General features: G+C 46.0%; 1 protein-coding gene across 5 annotated transcripts in view; it reads left to right on the top strand.

Annotated features, from left to right (window-relative positions):
• Window positions 1-18,519, top strand: part of LOC121705944 (growth arrest-specific protein 7-like) — a 53,206-nt gene that overhangs the window by 26,471 nt on the left and 8,216 nt on the right. For all 5 annotated transcript variants that reach the window (XM_042087334.1, XM_042087337.1, XM_042087336.1 and 2 more), the window contains exons 7-11: window positions 2,120-2,235; window positions 7,480-7,554; window positions 7,766-7,844; window positions 8,797-8,928; window positions 12,141-12,264. In XM_042087334.1, the coding sequence (XP_041943268.1) occupies window positions 2,120-2,235; window positions 7,480-7,554; window positions 7,766-7,844; window positions 8,797-8,928; window positions 12,141-12,264 (526 nt within the window). The remainder of the gene's footprint in view (window positions 1-2,119; window positions 2,236-7,479; window positions 7,555-7,765; window positions 7,845-8,796; window positions 8,929-12,140; window positions 12,265-18,519) is intronic.

Genomic DNA, 18,519 nt, shown 5'->3' on the forward strand with positions numbered 1-18,519 from the left:
GTGTGCGTGTGTGTGTGTGGGTGTCGTGCTGCTGTTCCTCCTCCTTCTCTTCTCCCTGGAGCTCCTGCGTGTGAATTGGACGCAACACCTAGGCTACATGTGGCTCAACACGTCCTGCCCTGTCATAACACCAGCCCAGTCCCCTCTCCAGCACACACACACACACACACACACACATGCACACACACACACACACACACACACACACACACACGCACACACACACACACACACGCACGCACGCACGCACACACACACACACACACACACACACACACACACACACACACACACACGCACACACACACACACACGCACACACACACACACACACACACACTCCTCCCACATCAGTACCAACACACAAATATAGTCACATAGTTTGCACGCATACTGTACAAGCGCACAGCCTTTCATATACATACACACACACACCATGCTCATCCCTATAGGTAAACACACACACCAGTGTTTCCAGCACACATTGTCTCTCTCTTTCACACACACACACACACACACACACACACACACACACACACATACACAAATGTGTGTTCACACACGTTTCTATAGAGCACCCGCTGCTTGCTTCCCCAAATCACACAAAGAGGCCCTCACACACACAATAATGCAAGTACACACATACTGACCCTCCCACAAACATGCTTACACATGCACATGTATTGGAACAAACCACACACACACACATATACTCACCCTCCCTCAAACACGCTTACACACACACACACATATGACACATGAGTCATAGGCTAAATGATTCAAACCTGCTCTGACACATTCTGTCTCCCCTTCAGACAAAGCCTAAAGACACGCATACACGTGCACACACTCACCCACCCACACATGAGCACATACACACTTACATTCGCATACTCACAAGCACACACACACACACACACACAGACACACTGAGACACACTGAGACACATGCAGACACATGCAGACACACAAACACACACACACACACACATACACACACACACACACACACACACACACACACACACACACACACACACACACACACACACACACACACACACACATACACACACACACTCACCAGCGCACACACACACACACACACACACTGAGACATGCAAACACACAAAATCACCAGCACACACATACACACACACACACACACACACACATACACAAACACACACACACACACACATACACACACACACTCACCAGCGCACACACACACACACACACACACTGAGACATGCAAACACACAGCTCAGCTTTGGCATGGCTGTCTTCATCTTCTGATGATTTAATAAGGCAGTCAGCCCGGTAGTGTGTCATCTGTTTTGATCCATCTGATGTTTATGGGCTGGTGCTTGTCTTATCACGCTAATCATCGTTGCGGCTCTGACTTATCTCTCCTCCCATGTGTGCTCTCTCCTCATATCGTGGGAGTGTGTGTGTGTGTGTGTGTACATGCGTGCGTGTGTGCGTGTGTGTGTGTGTGTGTGTGTGTGTATGTGTATGTGTACTTGCAGGTGTGTGTGTGTGTGTGTGTGTATATGTGTGTGTCTGTGTGTGTGTTTGTGTGTGTTTGTGGTAACACAAGCACATATGTGAAGACCATGCTGTTATATAGATAAATGACACTGTGTCATGATGGGTAGGTCAAACAGGGTTAGAGCCTGACAGGCAGATCTCCGTAATAAATGGCTAATTGATGGCTAATTCATAGCTAATTCATAACCATCATTTATAGCACAGCTGCGCTGGGCCCCTGTGAATCCCAGCTGTGGTAATTTACTATTTGGATTGGTTTGTTGGCTAGAATATGACATTTCAACTTGAACAGTTCCAAAAACGTCCTCATAAATACATCGTAAATACTCTATATCAAAATACTCTATATCATGTAGGGACAGTGTGTTGAGTCAAACTGAGTATAACTGTATCTAAGCAACTGAATGGTACATACTAAATGGTATGTTTCTATTTATGCAATCATGGATATGTGTGTGTGTATGTGTGTGTGTGTGTGTGTGTGTGTGTGTGTGTGTGTGTGTGTGTGTGCACCTGAAGGTGTGTTAGTTCTCACCTGCCTATGTTGCTCTAATATCCCCCCCAGACGGATAAGAAGGACCCCCAGGGAGGAGCGTGTGTGCCTGGTTTTGAGGTGCTACTGCAGAAGCAGTTCAAGGGCAAGCATCTGCAGAAGGAGATGGCAGAGTTCATCCACGAGAGGTAGGGCACGCCCCTGCATCACATCGACATGGCAACAGGGCCCGCTCCCCATCGGCTGCCATGACGACACATGCTTTGAAGACTCCCATGATGAAAGAGCTGGCTAAGGCTAACGCAGAAGAGGCTAGGTGCTTAGCTTGGGTGAGGGCTTAAAGAGGGGGTGATGAAGCTAAAATGAGAAAAAAGATCTTTAAAAGGGATCTCCAGAAAAAATGTTCATAATAAGCAATTGTCCCACCACATCCCAATTTCATTGAATGGTCCTCTTTTGTAGAGGAAATGTCTTTCTGCTTATTAGAGTACGCTTTCAAAGCCTTGCTTTTCTTGTTTAGTTCCTTACTGGTGTTTTAGTCAGAGAATGTTAGTACACGTGTCTGTGAAATAAGAATATTTGTGTGCTTGAATATAAATAGCAGCAAAGCAGCCTACATCGCCTATCTGTCTCCATATCTAGAACAAACTGTAACTTTTGTCTTTCTTAAAAAAATTTTTAAAAACCCAACCACAATGAATATAACAGACTTCTGTCACAGCACAGAACTTTTGGTGATTAACACCCCAGTCTGCCCAGGGCTGCGTGTCATCGGCTTTGATCCATCTGATGTTTATGGGCCTGTGTGTGTCCCATCCCCGTCATCGCGTCTGTTCATCTGGCTTCACACACGACTTACCCAGACACGCTCCTGACTCTCCAGACGTACCCATAATCATTGTGAAGTTCGGCTCTGCCGCTTGTTCTCTGTGCCGTTCTCTGATTTACTGTACAACGGTGCTGGGGGAACCCTGGAGAACCCCGGGGAACATAAATCTAGTCCATATAAAGTGAGAAATGATGAACTAGCTGTAATGGCTCTTTTATTGCATTTTTAGGTGCACGCCGAGAGAGGGAAAAAACACTGCGAGTGGCTTGATGTGACAAAAGGGCTTTAGTCGATAGATTTTTAATTACTGAGTAACCTGGCTTTGAACTCTCCCTGATTCTCAGGGATCCTAGATGCAGACGCAAAAACATACTGTATGAATAGGACCACTAAGAGGAATGCAGAAACACAGAGAAACACACACACACACACACACACACACACACACACACACACAAGACTCTCTCTCTCTCTCTCTCTCACACACACACACACACACACACACACACACACACACACACACATACACACACACACACACAAGACTCTCTCTCACACACACACACACACACACACACACACACACACACACACACACACACACACACAAGCACAAAGACCGTCTCTTCTATTCAGTTCCACATGCAGAAACACTTGCGCACACACACACACTCCCACCCGTTCAGACCATTTATTGAGTCCCCTCTGTAAAATATGTCGCTGTCTGTTCTATTCCCTTCTGTAACTGGTTCAGTGGCCTTTAACTCAGTGCTTGCTGTCTGACCCAGAGGCCAGTGGCCTTCACCTGCAGTAACCCCATAAGTCTGTGAAACAGCATGGAGGACTTCCATCCCACAGTGTATGCTGTTAGCTCTGTGCCTCTTTAGGTAACCCTCTTGGACACATCTGTATGTCTTTACGTAACCAGGGACCTATGCTCTCCTCTCAGTGGGTTTCCCATGGGATTAGCTCTGTGCTCTGTATGTGTGTGTGTTTGTGTGTTTGTGTGTTTGTGTGTGTGTGTGTGTGTGTGTGTGTGTTTAGCACTCAGGATTATTAATGCCCTCTGTCCTCCACTCAGGGTCAGTGTGGGGTCAGTCTGGGGTGGTGTGAGGGGCAGACAGGCTCCGGGCCCCTGGAACTGAGAGATGGCTCCCTTTGGCCTCACGAGAGGCTTTGATCCAGGGCTCGAATTATCTTTTTGTCTTTAAGGGGGTCTCTCTATCTGATAAAAAGTTGGCATAGCCTAACAAGGCGATACAATGAAATAGCCTAGGCGCAAGTGGCACTTTTGCGCAGTACAGTATATGCGCACAGTAGGCCTAGGCTTTACCTTGACACACGCACACAAGAGACATAGATTTTTTATAGAAATTGATTACTTTTAATTCATTTCAACATATTATTGATTACAATAGTCCATATCTCATTTCAATTTCACAATACAAAGAAATAGACTAAACAATTTAGTCTGTGCCATTCTCAATTTCACAACGTAACTCATTTAAACCAGACCACCGTCTCATATAGGCTATCATCAGTGTCAAACACAATAATGCATGTAGTGTAACTTATACACAGGGGAAAAGGCACTAACTGGCAGAAATGAATAATATGATTTATTACTGGCAGAAATGAATAAAGCCAGCCAAACTATGTTCTAGTAGGCGAATGTGTTGAACCGTGGAAAATTAATAGACAAACAATTTTGGAGTTTGCACTGAGATATTGTCGGGTAGCCATTGAATATTCCGACATCAGAGATTGCTAACAGGTGTTTCAAAATAGCTGGGAACTTTCCGGAGCTCTGAATGGCAGAGGATAGCTAGATCATCAGACAACACAATCATTGTAGTCTGCATTATGGTCCATAATTTATGGCTTTGTCAATCAACATAGAATAGGTGAAGCGCAAGTTCAACAGCAAACAGGACTTTTCAGCACGTATCAAACCACATAGGCTAGCCCAATGAACGCCTATGCAAATAGACAAAACACTCACATCAAAGCAGGGTGACTTCTTCAGATTTGCGAGTGCTGTCAAATCGATACGGTTTGCTCCAGGGGCGCAGGAGATATTTTGAAAGTGAGGGGGACCAAATTGTGAACACAAACCCATAGTGAAATCAGATTTCCAGATATCGGATCGCCACCTCTGGCCCACTTTCGACCATCATATTTTAAACTTGCCAGAATATTAAGATAATACCATTGATTGTTTTCAAAATATTGTTTGATTAAAATTGTCAAAACTGTGAGATGAGCACAACGCCAGATCTGCCCTCAGACCAGCTTCTTGCTATGTGCTATGTGCAATTCTACTAATTTTTTTAGATTTATTTTACACTACTTGGGCCAATGGTAGAATACTCTAAAAGCAACATGATGTTGATATTTTATGAAGCCATGAATGAATCATCATGCCTATGATCCAAACATAGACTACATGATCAAATAGCCTAGTTAGGCCTACAGTACCTAAATTGTCTGGTATAAACCAAATCAACTCTCCACTATGTGTCTGCAGTTAATATTTATGCAATGTTAGAACATGTTGGCTTAACAAGTTACCAGTCCAGAACACACAGAAAATTGCAACAGAAAGTTGCCTTTATACTCAACTATTTGTTCCAACAGCATTTAAACAAAGCATTTATAACATTGAAAAAAAAAATATATTACATAAGAAGTAAAATAAAATACTGTTACTGTAGTAACTGTAGGCCTACCACATTATCCCAAGTATCTCAGTAGGTGCTCTCTATCTCAGTAGGCTAGTTGAGTTTGTTATCAATAAACATAACAGCTAATGTCATGTTGAGCAGGAGATAGGCTACCATAAATCCTCAAATTATGCCCGGGATTGATTCTATTTATAGCCGGACTAGCCCGGACAAATAAAGGCAGGTTCCCATTTGCCTATACCATACCAGCAATTGCCATCAGTCCACCAGCAGAAGAAGACATTGCTTCGATTTAAGTCAATGAAATAACACCTCTTCTTAATATTTTATTATATTGTTGGTTGGATTAATAAAGTCGTTTTCCTACCATGGGTCTCCAACACACATTCTCAAGCTCATTGTCTTGCCGCCCCTTTCGAGCTAATTGCCAGAGGCTGAAGCCTACTACATTTAATTGTTGCGTGACTCAAGGCATTCCAGCCTACGAATTTAATAAAAAGTAGCCTACTAAATCATGCATAATTAAACAATAACTCAATTTAGGCTACTTGGCAACGCAAAAAAGTTTCTATTACAGCACAACCCCTATTCAATGAATGGCTGCCTAGCAATAAACAGCGGTGGAAATCCCGACACTTTTTCAACTGCATGAAACATAACAGTGAACCATCAAATATCTCCCAGAGCTCAGTGCCCATCAGTCCCAACATTTAGCAATATAATCAAACAGTCCAAAAGTAAATTAGATCCCAAACCAAACCGAAAATGTTATGCTTTTGATGGCCTACCAGTATGCCGCTACAAACGAAAATCATCTCTAATGATGGTTGTTAAACTGGCTTCAGATATCCAACAGAGTGAATATGAGATTGTGCAGTCTTACAGTACTGTAGATGACTGTGGTTAGTGATGTGATGCTGTTAATGGGGAGTTTTACATAGTTAGCACAAACCCTACAGGTATGGGTTATTATTTATTTAGCGTATATAAGGCTTTTTTTCCTTATCAAAAGTGAGGGGGACCAAGGCTGTCTCTTCAGCACTGCGTGGGACACATCCCCCACGTCCCCCGTGCCTCCTGCGCCCCTGGTTTGCTCATATAGTCTAGTGGTGTGGTGGTGAAGTGTCATGCTGCGTTCAAGAGCGTAGTGTAGGTCTACGTCCCGTAGTAGCCTATATTTTAATTTAACGTCTTTAATGGTAAGAGATCGCACAGGGATGGATAATGAGCGGTTGTTTAAGATTAAATTACAATGCCAGACACCTTCAGATATGAGAGACCCCCTCAGGTTTTTGACTTTGTTGCTTTCATGGGAGCCAGTCCTCACTCTATGGGAGCTCGGCTCCCTCTGGTTCCCACGTAATTCGAGCCCTGCTTTGATCCCTTTTTTACGATCGCAATGGAGAGAGAGAAACCCACCCCAAGAGACAAACGTGGTGTAAAAAGTCTGAGAGAGTAAATGTGGAAGAGAGAGATAGTGTGTGTGTGTGTGTGTGTGTGTGTGTGTGTGTGTGAGTGCATGTGTTTGTGTGTGCATGCATGCATGAGTGTGTGTGTGTATGAGAGAGAGAGAGAGAGAGAGAGAGAGAGAGAGAGAGAGATAGAGAGAGAAAGAGGAGGAGAGCGAGTCAGTCCTTAGCAGGGCAGGCTGACGGTCATTCATCACGGGTCCCGAGGCCTGCGAGCTGAGATTAAAGATCTCCTCAATAAGGTCACCACTCCTCCCCCTCACCTTTAAATGGCCCTCATTCTTTACCTATCTCTCTCTCGCTCTGTCTTTCTCTCTCCCCTTCTCTCCCTCTCTCTCTCCATCACACACACACACACACACACACACCCTTCCTGTATCTTTCCCCTCTCTTTCTCCTTATCAGTCTCTCTTTCTCCGTCGCTGTCACTCAGTGTTTTTCTCTCTGAAGGATAAAGATCGAGGAGGAGTACGCCAAGAACCTCTCCAAGCTCTCCCAGAGTCCACTGGCTGCCCAGGAGGAAGGGTGAGCACTCTCAAGGTCATGGTTATCTGGCCAGTCCCCCTCAGGCATCTGTAGGAGAGTGTGTCCGTGTGTGTGTGTGTGTGTGTGTGTGTGTGTGTGTGTGTGTGTGTGCACATGTGTGTTTGGGGATGGAGTTGCATGCATGTGTGAAGCTGGCTGGGCTGTCCTTGTCTTGTCCAGCTAATGTGTTGTGTGTTACGTGTTGTTGCAGGACACTGGGCGAGGCCTGGGCTCAGCTCAAGAAGAGTCTGTCTGATGAAGCTGAGGTCCACCTCAAGTTCTCCTCGAAGGTACTCGGCTGAGACGAAGTCAGCTGTCAGGGCTAGCCAGAGGCCTTAGAAGTTTCTCGTTAGCAGATTTAAACAGGCCTCTGAACAGGGCGTTAAGCCTTAAGCTCTCTCTCAGATCCGAACGCTCTCAATGACTCATTTAGATATAGCCATCAAAGCCATTTCCTATCCGTGGCAGTTAGTTTAGTCTACATTAACTGTGTCTAACTGTACTCTCTTTGATGCACACATGCTTTCTTGCTCTCTCTCTCTCTCACTCATTATCTCTCTCTCTCTATCTTGCTTTCTATCTCTCTATCTCTATCTCTGTCTCTGTATCTCTCTCTCACTCTTTATCTTGCTCTGTTTATTTCTCTATCTCTCTCTCTATCTCTCTATCTCTTTTCCTTTCGCCTACTCTTCCCTCTTTTTCACACATTCACAAGGTTTATCATACCTTGCATATGGTGCAGGTTTACGTTTAAAACCTCTTCAGAATGTACAGTATTACACATGCAGTCACACTAGAGCTTTATTCTTGTCAGAATGTCATCACCCTGTCAGTGAATGTATTTTTGTGTCAAGAGTGTTAAGGAAGGTTCTGAGTGTCTTAGCATTTGAATTTCTTTCACAAGTCTGCATCCCTGGGTCATGGCGCATTTAAAGTTCTTCCTTCTGGGGGGATTCATTGTGAATCCAGTAATAACAAAGAACAGCGCTGGCTCTCTCAAAGCAATGCAATTACTACTGAAGCAGAAGTGCTGTCCTTAGTCCAAACACATTGCCGCTCAAGCCCAAAGCAAATGCAGCTCAAACTCTTGGTGTTCTCAACAGCTCATGTCTGATGAGATGTGCTTCAGTCCCTCCCACACACACACAGAGACCAAAAAGTCATGTCATGTTTGCTTGTGTGTGTTTGTGTGTGTGTGTGTGTGTGTGTGTGTGTGTGTGTGTGTGTGTGTGTGTCTCACAGCTGCAGAGTGATGTGGAGAAGCCTCTGCTGACCTTCCGTGGGGACAACTTCAAAAAGGACTTGAAGAAGTACGAGCACAGCATCGCTGACCTCAGGAAACAGCTCCTCAGCCGCTACGCCGGCGTGGAGAAGGTGGGCGCTCCACAACACATGCTGTCTGTCTGAAAGCATAACTGCGTCCAGCTGGTCAATAGACTTGATCAGTGGGCAAAGTTCTATGTTACTGTATTTACAAGTGGACGAGACCTGTAAGGTCAGTCGTCAAAGGTCATTGAGGAATCGATTACAGTTTGAATGGTGTTTTCTCGGCTTAATCTCTTTTACTTTTACAGTCGGTGTAGCCTGGCTAGCGCCACCACTTCTCAATGAGACGTGGTCTGGAAACCAAACGTTCATTTTCTCGTATTTCAAAAAAATGCCCAGATCCGTTTATTGGGTGCCACGGATGTCTATCAAATGCGTCTGTGCATAGCTCATCATAGTCTTGCTTTCCCCCCTGTTCTGTGATTGGTTCCCTATCTCTGGCGAAAATTTGCTCCATGGTCTCCAGGCTGCCTTAGCAGCGTGAATCAAATCGCGCGCAAGGCAGCATGGGAACACCCAGGCTACAGTCGGTGTATAACAGGGAAGCTACACCGGGTGTGTAACTGAAGCGTTCCGTTCGTGTCGCGTAAAAAACATTTTAGATGAATGGTCTATTTTTTCTGACGTATGCGCCGCTATCACGTCTGGTGTAGCTACTTCCATTGATTACAGCGGCCGCTAATTGTTGGAGCAGACGCAATGCGAACGCAACGCTTTAAGGATACAAGGATACAAGGATACAAGGAAGTTTATTGTCACATGCATATAGTTACTGGAAGTAAGTGGCAAGGGCTGCATAAGAAAGGTGGGGGAGGATTGGGATTGGGGGGGGGGGCACCAACAAGGAGCACCCAAGAGCAACAGGGGCAAGGAAAAACTCCCTTACCAAGGAAGAAACCTTGGGCAGATCCACGGCTCAAGGGGCTAACCCAACTGCCAGGGGTCTTGGTGTGTGTGTTGGGGGGATGACAGGGGAGATGGGATAGTGTGCTGTGTATGTGGGGAGAGGGCAGTGTGCAATATGTGTGTTGGAGAAGCTTCCTCATGAGACAATGTGCTGTGTATGGGGGGAGGGAGGGGGGGGCAGTGTGCTGTAAGTATGTTGGGGATGTGTGTTGAAGAAGCTTCCTGATGAAATAATGTGCTATGTAGGGAGGGGGGGGGGGCAGTGTACTGCAAGTATGGTGAAGGGACTTACTATTGCAAGCAGAGTACTGTATGTATGATGTATGTGAGTGATGACAGTGAAGATGTGTGTGTGGGCGGGAGGGGAGTGTAGCAGTGACTGTGTGTGTGTCTGTGTAGTGTGTGTGTGGGTAGGTGGGGGCAGTGTGCTGTAAGTATGTAGAGGATGTGTGTTGGAGAAGATCCTGAAGACAATGTGCTGTGTATGTAGGGGGGGGGGGGGGCAGTGTGCAGCAAGTAGAGGAGGCTTACTGTAGCAAGCAGTGTGCTGTATGTATGTATAGTGCAGTATAGTGCAGTATAGTGTGAATTCAGAGTTGGGAAATGTTTGAGAGTGCGGAGGAGTGAATGTGTGCAAAGTCAGTATACTGTGAATTCAGAGTTGGGAAATGTTTGAGAGTGCTGAGGAGTGAATGTGTGCAAAGTCAGTATAGTGTGAGTTCAGAGTTCGGATGGCCTGGGGATAAAAACTTCTCCTGAGTCTCTCAGTTCTGGCTTTGTGACTACATAGGCGTCTTCTTGATTTCAGCGGTAGGAATAATCCATTGTTAGGATGAGAAGAGTCCTTCAGAATCTTTTGGGCTCTTAGGAGTACTCTTCTGGAATAGATATCTTGTAGAGCAGGGAGTTGAGTTCTTATAGTATGTTCAGCTGAGCGCACTACTCTCTGCAGAGTACTACAATCTCTAACTGTGGAGTTCCCATACCAGGTGATGATGCTACCAGTTAGAACACTCTCAACCGCTGAAGTGTAGAAGGCCTTCATGATGGATGTAGAAACTTTGAATTTCCTTAGCTGACGAAGGAAGTAGAGTCGTTGTCTGGACTTCTTCAGAACATATTGAGTGTTAACAGTCCATGTTAAGTCGTCAGTAATGTGGACAGCAAGGTATTTAAAACTTGCGACTCTCTCTACAGGTTGCCCGCTGATCATTAGTGGGGTGTAACTGTAGTTCTGTTGCTTCCTTCTGTAATCCACTACCATTTCCTTGGTTTTATTGATATTCAGTGTCAAGCTGTTAGATTGACACCACTGTGCCACCTCATCAACCTGATCCAAGTAGAGCATTGTTGTTACTAATCAGGCCCAAGATCACTGTGTCATCTGCAAACTTGATGATGGAGGTATGACTATTGTTGACTTTGCAGTCATGTGTGTAGATGTTGTACAGCAGTGGACTCAAAACACAGCCTTGGGGAGCACCAGTGCTGATGGTTAAGGAGTCAGATGTCAGACCCCCCACTCTAACCACTTGTGAACGGTTGGTGAGGGAGTCAAATATCCAGTGACACAGGGTGGATAAATGCTGTCCATTTATCATTTAAAATCTTGTGGTCTATGTCTGAAGAAACAGAGACATGCTGATGTTAGGGCCGGTAGCCACAGACAGGTTTGTCTTTACCAGTCTTGATCATTGGTTCCTCTAGCTTTTTCCCATGATGCCAGAATGTAAATAGAGAAGGTTTCGGTCACGACCAAAACCGGGTGGAGCCCTCTGTGGGCTGGTTGTCTCACCTCATTACACTCCTGTCTGTGTCACACCCGATCACACTGCGCTAACACACGCTAGTTTCAAACAGTCAAACCCTTTCAGCCTGCTCTCAGAAGCAGCCCCAGCCACACGACGAGGGTGTGAGGATGGGTAAAAATAGTGGGTCAGGAGCCTGGAGAGTTGGGCTCCACAGGGAAGTGAAGTAGATGGCTTAGTCCCACTGGCACGGCTCTCTCTGGCACCAATGAGGACCGCCATGATTAAGCCATGACAATGAGCCAGTCACAGTGGTTCATTTCAATTTCAAAGTATCGGAGGAAATGTAACAAGAACATTATCCGCCAGCCATTCATGAACTAATATAGTGCAAGTCTGGGTCGCCATGCCTGAGGAGCATGGTGTTGTGCTGTTCCATGGGAATAGAGGACGGAATAGAGCTGTATTGCACTTGTTTACGGTCACCTCCCTTTATATGCTGAATAGTGAGTCTGTAATTGATCTGGAGCTCAGTGTGTGTGTGTGTGTGTGTGTGTGTGAGTTCAGTGGTTGCTCAGGCTGAAGCTCTTGTTCCTCTACTCTCAGGCCCGCAAAGCCCTGGCTGACCGGCAGAAAGACCTGGAGGTGAAGACTCAACAGCTGGAGATCAAGCTGAGCAACAAGACCGAGGAGGACATCAAGAAGGCCCGGCGCAAATCCACGCAAGCGGGTGAGACACGTAGCACACACAAGTTCTGAGACTATGAGGATGCCCACTATCCATACCTCATCCAATGTGTCTTGTCTGATTTGTAAGTAAGAAATATTTTCTAGGCTCTTGTATAGATTATTGTCATGTTCTAAAGAGGTAATTGAGAAACTACTACATCAGACTACTACATCAGGCTAAATCATGCAGTGCATGCATAAGGACCCTTCTTCTACTCTGTCTGAGGCCGGAGAGCAGAGCACGCATTTGCTGTCGAGCTGAAATATCTGGCTCCTTTCTCCAGAATCGCAAGCTGTGCCTTTAAATCTCAGTTGCCAATTTATTTGGGTTAGGGTTTCACAGCACAGCTCTGTGTATGGCCTCCCCACAGGTGTCCTGGAACTGTGCCATTCTTCCGAACATTGGTGCGTTTTACTGCTCTAACTTTTAAATTACTTTTTTTATTTGACGTTGTGTTCTTGTGTACTGTGATATATAGAGTATTTCATTTCTGGTGAGTTATAATTCAGTCTTATAATTCACTGTTCTGAAATGTTCTGACAACTCAGCAGAACGTTTCAGTCATTATCTGCCTGTTCTTGTGTAGGGGAGCCATTATCAGGGTCTGGGTGCAGAATGTGTCCTGATGAACTCTCCAGGATCCTGTATTGTTATGCTGATCGGCTTTCACAACCCACAAACTCAGTCCTACAGCATTCTCATCTCTCTCCTCTCCTCTTTCGTTGTCCTTATCACTTACTCTCTCTATCTCTCTCTCAATACAATTACATACATGTCAGTAGATTTTCATAAGAATAAAATAAATAGGTAAAAGTAAAATAAAATGCAGTGTATGATGCAGTGTGTGTGTGTGTGTGTGTGTCTGTGTGTCTGTGCGTGTGTCTGTGTGTGTGTTTATTTGTCGATATAGGTCACTCATTGTCCCTCAGATTGTGGCATGTTGATACATACTGGGCAGCAGATATGCTTTATCTCCTTCTCCTAATAGTATCTTTAATTTTGATATGTCATTAAGTTCATTAAAATTTCAGAGTTAAATTTGTTGAAGAATCTTGTTTGATCGAAGGTTGTACATTGTAGGAGGAAGTGCATCTCTGTCTCGACCTCACCGGTCATGCAGTAACCATTATCTCTCTCTCTCTCTTTGTTTCTCTCTCTTTCTCTCTCTCCGTCTCCCTCTCCCTGTCTTTTTTTCTTTACCTCTGCCATCCCTCTTTCCTCTCTCATTCTCTCTATCCCTCCCTTTTTCACTCCTTTCCTCTTCTCATCCCCCTCTCCTTGCTCTCCTCCTGCTCAGCCCATTCGTGGAGCCACTGAGTCCTCTTTCTGCAGGAGTAAGCCTTCACTAGCGTCGGGAGTGAACTCTGCTTTTGTGTTGCATAAGCTGCTTCCCAGAGCCCACTCTTGGCGCAGGAGCATCCCTCTCTCCCCCTCTCTCTCTCCCTCTCTCTCTCCCTCCCTCTCTCTTTCTCTCTCTCCATCTCTTTCTCTCGCCTGCCGTTGTTTAGTGCAGTAAGTGCTTGTGCTGCGTTAAATGAATAGAGGGGAGGGGAGGGGAAGGAAAGTTCCTGCAGTGTTTTTATGGTCGGGCTGGAGGCGTGATGGACAAGGTGGAAAACATACTGTTGGAGTGAAGAGAGAGGGATAGAGAAAGGGAGGAGAGGAAGAGGGGGGCGGAAAAGAGCGAGAGGAAAAGGAGAGCGACCGAAAAAATGTGAGAAGTTGGTAGGATGAAAGAGAGAGGGAGAGAGAGAGAGAGCCTGAGAGAGAGAGAGAGAGAGAGAGAGAGAGAGAGAGAGCCTGAGAGAGAGAGGGAGAGAGAGAGAGCCTGAGAGAGAGGGAGAGAGAGAGAGAGCCTGAGAGAGAGGAGTCCTTGGCAGAAGTTCAGACCCCCGCACTGAGGCGAGTGGAGCTGTGGCGGTTCTGTCCAAGCGCTGTTGGGAAAGGCTGGGCACATCTATTTTTACGGTTCTAATAGGCCCGGCGGGAGCGGGGGACTGCTAGCCGCGGCCCAGAATGCTAATCTGTTTGGCCGCCCCTAGCGACGGTGTCAGTGCTGGTCCCATCCCACCCCAGCCTTGCTCAGCAGGGCAGCAGCGACAGGAGGTGGAGGAGGAGGAGGAGGAGGAAAACTCGTCCAACGTGCGGTTCACACGCTCTGATGAGGGGGAATCCAACCCCAGGGGGACAGGGAATGGTGCGGGTGTGCATATGCTATGCAATAAACACGTGTGTGTGAGCTTACAGACATGCACACACATGCACTTGTTGACCTATGCTGCATAAGAATGGACTCACACAGTCAATTCAGCTCTGTAATCCAAAGCCACACCACGTACACATATGTGTGCGTGCGTTCGGGAGTGAGGTTTAGGGGGGTGAGTGTAACGGGTGCCAGCTAGCATAGCTGTGCGTGTGGAACGTGTTGCAAACAATGTTTATTGTTGTTGAACACTTTACTTTAAGCTGTATTTTAGTTACACAGTAATACTGCATTACCCATAATGCAGTGCGGGTTACGTTAGACGTGAATGACGTAAGAGAGTGTTATGAGAGATGCTGTGCCTGTTTCACGCGTGATTTCTGCAAGTAAAAAGAATCCTTGTTTGAAGCCGTTTCAGTTTGCCCATTTATTTGCTGGCTAGTTAGAAACACAGAACATTGTTTGGTGCCGAAAACCCGGGATATCTAGTCAGCAAACGATGACAGGAAAATGGAAGAACAAACAGAAAGATTGGTCAGAAAGCGACGAGCGATGCGTGGAGCTACAACGAGACTCCTGCAAAGTATCGACACGGAGCTTAGCCAGGACAATGCTGATGTTGGACGTTTGCGTGAGTTATTGGCGAACTTGTCTACTAAAGAAGAAGTATTGTTGGATTTAGACCGAGGAATTGAACAGGGAACTGCAACGGACTAGCCTAGAAATCTAGACGCACCCTAGCCTGTACGTCTAGTACCAAACCATAGGGATTTCTATTGGCTGACGCCGTGGACATCATCCAATTACAGCGCTCTATTTTGTTAGAGAGTCTTAAGGCGGGCTTAACAGGATAACAACAGTCCTGCGACAGTGAACAACAAGGAAGGTGGCTATGGCGAACGAAGAGCGGTTGTTTGAATCGGCGTTGGCGTCAACTTTGGAGGAGTTGGACTTGTGCTTTTCTTTGAAAGTTGAGCAACACAATACACTTAAGTAATTCCTTTTGAAGAAGGATGTATTTGCTGTTTTGCCGACCGGATACGGATATGGTCGTAGCGCTGGCCTATTGCATGCCTAGGCAGTTTGAAAGACAATTCTCTGCCCGCCCCTTGGATTAAGCGAGGTGAATGGTTCGATTCCAGACTATACATTTCAATGATATAGGATGGCCCGCCAGGCTAGCAACGGACGATTTGGAAACAGAAATCACGAATACAGAGGAATACAAGGAATGAGTGATCACGCTGAGGACGCATGCACAGAGAATGATACAAGCTCGTGAAAGTGTGAGTAGCCCAAGAAGAGGTGTTGGAGACAGAACTCCAATTCAGAACTCTGTTAAGTTACCCAAATTGAGCATTCAAAGATTCAGTGGTGATATAAGCTTATGGAGAGACTTTTGGAACCAATTTGAGACTGCTAATCACCAAAACGAGACACTGTAAAACGGAAAAGTTTACTTATTTGAAGTCATACCTCTCTGGTGCTGCAACTAAGACAGTAGCAGGGCTGATGTTAACAAACAGCAACTATGACCATGCATTGGAATTGCTACATGAGAGATATGGGAGAAAAGACCTTGTAGTAAATGCACACATGACAAAATTGCTGAATCTACCCCTGTGAAGAAATCATCAGACATTGTTGCATTGAGACAGCTGTATGATGAATGTGAGATCCAGATACGCAGTTTGGAGTCACTGGGTGTTGTGTCAGAGACTTATGGCAGTTTACTCTGCCCAATCCTACTGCAGTTGATACCCGAGGACATAGCTTTTCAGTACAGCCAGCAAAGAGGACTGAGTGATGAATGGAAAGTCTCAGAGGTGATGGAGTGTCTTCAAAATGAGATCCTCAGCAGGGAGAGAACCATGCAACTGACACGAGGTAACAAAGAAAAGGATAACCAGAGTCTACATAAGACATTTAAAAGAAATGATACAGCTTATGAGCTGAAACAGAAAAGACAGAGCCTGCCATCAGCCGCTGCTTTGCACACGGCCAGTCTGAGGACACAGAATTGTGTTTTTTGTGACAGTGCAGAGCACAAACCAGAACTTTGTCCTTCACACAATGTAGCTGAGAGGCGGGATATTCTGAAAAAGATGGGAAGATGCTTTGTGTGCCTAGGGTCGAGGCACATAGCAAGAAACTGTAGGATTAAAGACACATCATGTGACCAATGTGGAAAAAGACATCACAGTGCTGTATGCGGAAACCGTAAAGAGCATTTGCCAGTCACCAGTGAAAATGTAGAAGATGTAGTCCATGAAAGTCAAACCAAAGAGCCAGAGTACAGTGCTGCTACAGACTGCCCAGGCATATGCAGTGGGTCCTGGTGGAAGGATAGTCATACGCTGCCTGCTAGATGGAGGAAGTCAGAGGAGCTTTGTGTGTGAAAAACAGTCAAGCTGCCTGTTGTAACGGCTCCCACACACAGCTGCGTGCATCGCGTTGCTGGAGACGCATCCCATTCACTTTAAATGGGCTCACGTGATCCGTTCCGAACTGAATTGTGGGTCCGTCGCGTCGCGTTTCTCCTGCTGCTCGTGTTAAGGAGTTCAGCTGTTGCTGCACCGACAGACAGCACCGGCCAATCAAGCCAATCTACGGACGGCACCAACCAATCACATTACGGTTTTACTTCAAGTCATTTGCATAGCTACCGTCGGGAACACCCACTGGAATGCGTTGACGGAACGCAGCTGTGTGTGGGAGCCGTAAGACAAGAGACCTTCACTCTTCATATATTTGGCTCCGCTGCTCCTGTGACAACCAAATGCAACACTGTGAAACTCGTTCTGGAGAACATTTGGAATAAGGGACAGAAAATAGAAATTGAAGCGATCGAAACACCACAAGTGTGCACTGCTGTGATGAAAGTTCCAGGAGAGCGTGTCCAGCGTGAACTGGAAAGAAGAGGTCTGCAGTATGTTGATGATTTTATAGCTAGTGTCCGTGATGTAGACGAAGCCGTCTCTGTAACGACCGGAGCAAAGGAAATCATGTCTGCTGCTGGCATGGACCTGTGCAAATGGATGATGAACTATGCAGCACTGAAAGAAAGGTGGAAGGAGACACCCATTGGACCCACTGAGGAGCCAGAGGCTCATGGAACAGTGCTAAAGGTACTAGGCTTAGTGTGGAGAACACAGACTGATGACTTTGTGTTTGATCTGAGACCTCTGCTGGAGAAACTGACAAAGACCAGCACAAAGAGAAGCATTCTGCAACACTCTGCTAGCCTCTTTGACCCCCTCAGCTTCCTAACACCCTTCACCATAAGGGTGAAATGCCTGCTGCAAGAGATGTGGGACGAGGGCTGAGCTGGGATGAGGAGCTGCCACCTGACCTGAATCAACAATGGAACAGCTGGTGTTCTGAACTTCCCCTTATACACCAGATCTATATACCACGATGGTATGGAGAAAAGGATGAGCAAAGTGGCAAGGGAACAAGACTGCATGTGTTCTGTGACGCTAGTGAGAAGGCCTACAGTGCGGTAGCCTACCTGCAGTGGCAGGGGAAAGACAGAAGGATGGCCGCTAGTCTGGTTGCATCTAAGTCAAGAGTGGCCCCTTTGAAGAAATTGTCACTACCACGTCTGGAGCTTATGGGAGCATTGATAGGAGCAAGGCTTGCAAGAAATTTGATGAACCTGCTGAAAATTGAAATCTATCAACTTCACATGTGGACAGATTCAATGATCGTGCTACACTGGATTCGCAGCTCAGCGCACAAGTGGAAGCAGTTTGTTGCCAATAGGGTGGCAGAAATTCAATCCCTGACTGACCCAAAATCATGGTCTCACTGTAAGGGAACAGAAAATCCAGCTGACCTACCACCAGTGGCCAGACTGTGGTGAGCCTGAGTCAGAATCGCCTGTGGTGGAAGGGGCCTGTGTTCCTGACCTCATCTGAACATGAGGAAGACTCTGATCATTCAGACCATTCAGTGGAAGACGACGCGGCTGAAGAAGAACTGAACGTAAGTGAACATGTAACTGTACAGCTCAGCAGTGAAGAGCATGACGCAACAGAACCGGTGTTAGT

The sequence above is a fragment of the Alosa sapidissima genome, chromosome 3 (assembly GCF_018492685.1).
Source record: "Alosa sapidissima isolate fAloSap1 chromosome 3, fAloSap1.pri, whole genome shotgun sequence".
NCBI classification, from domain to species: domain Eukaryota; kingdom Metazoa; phylum Chordata; class Actinopteri; order Clupeiformes; family Clupeidae; genus Alosa; species Alosa sapidissima.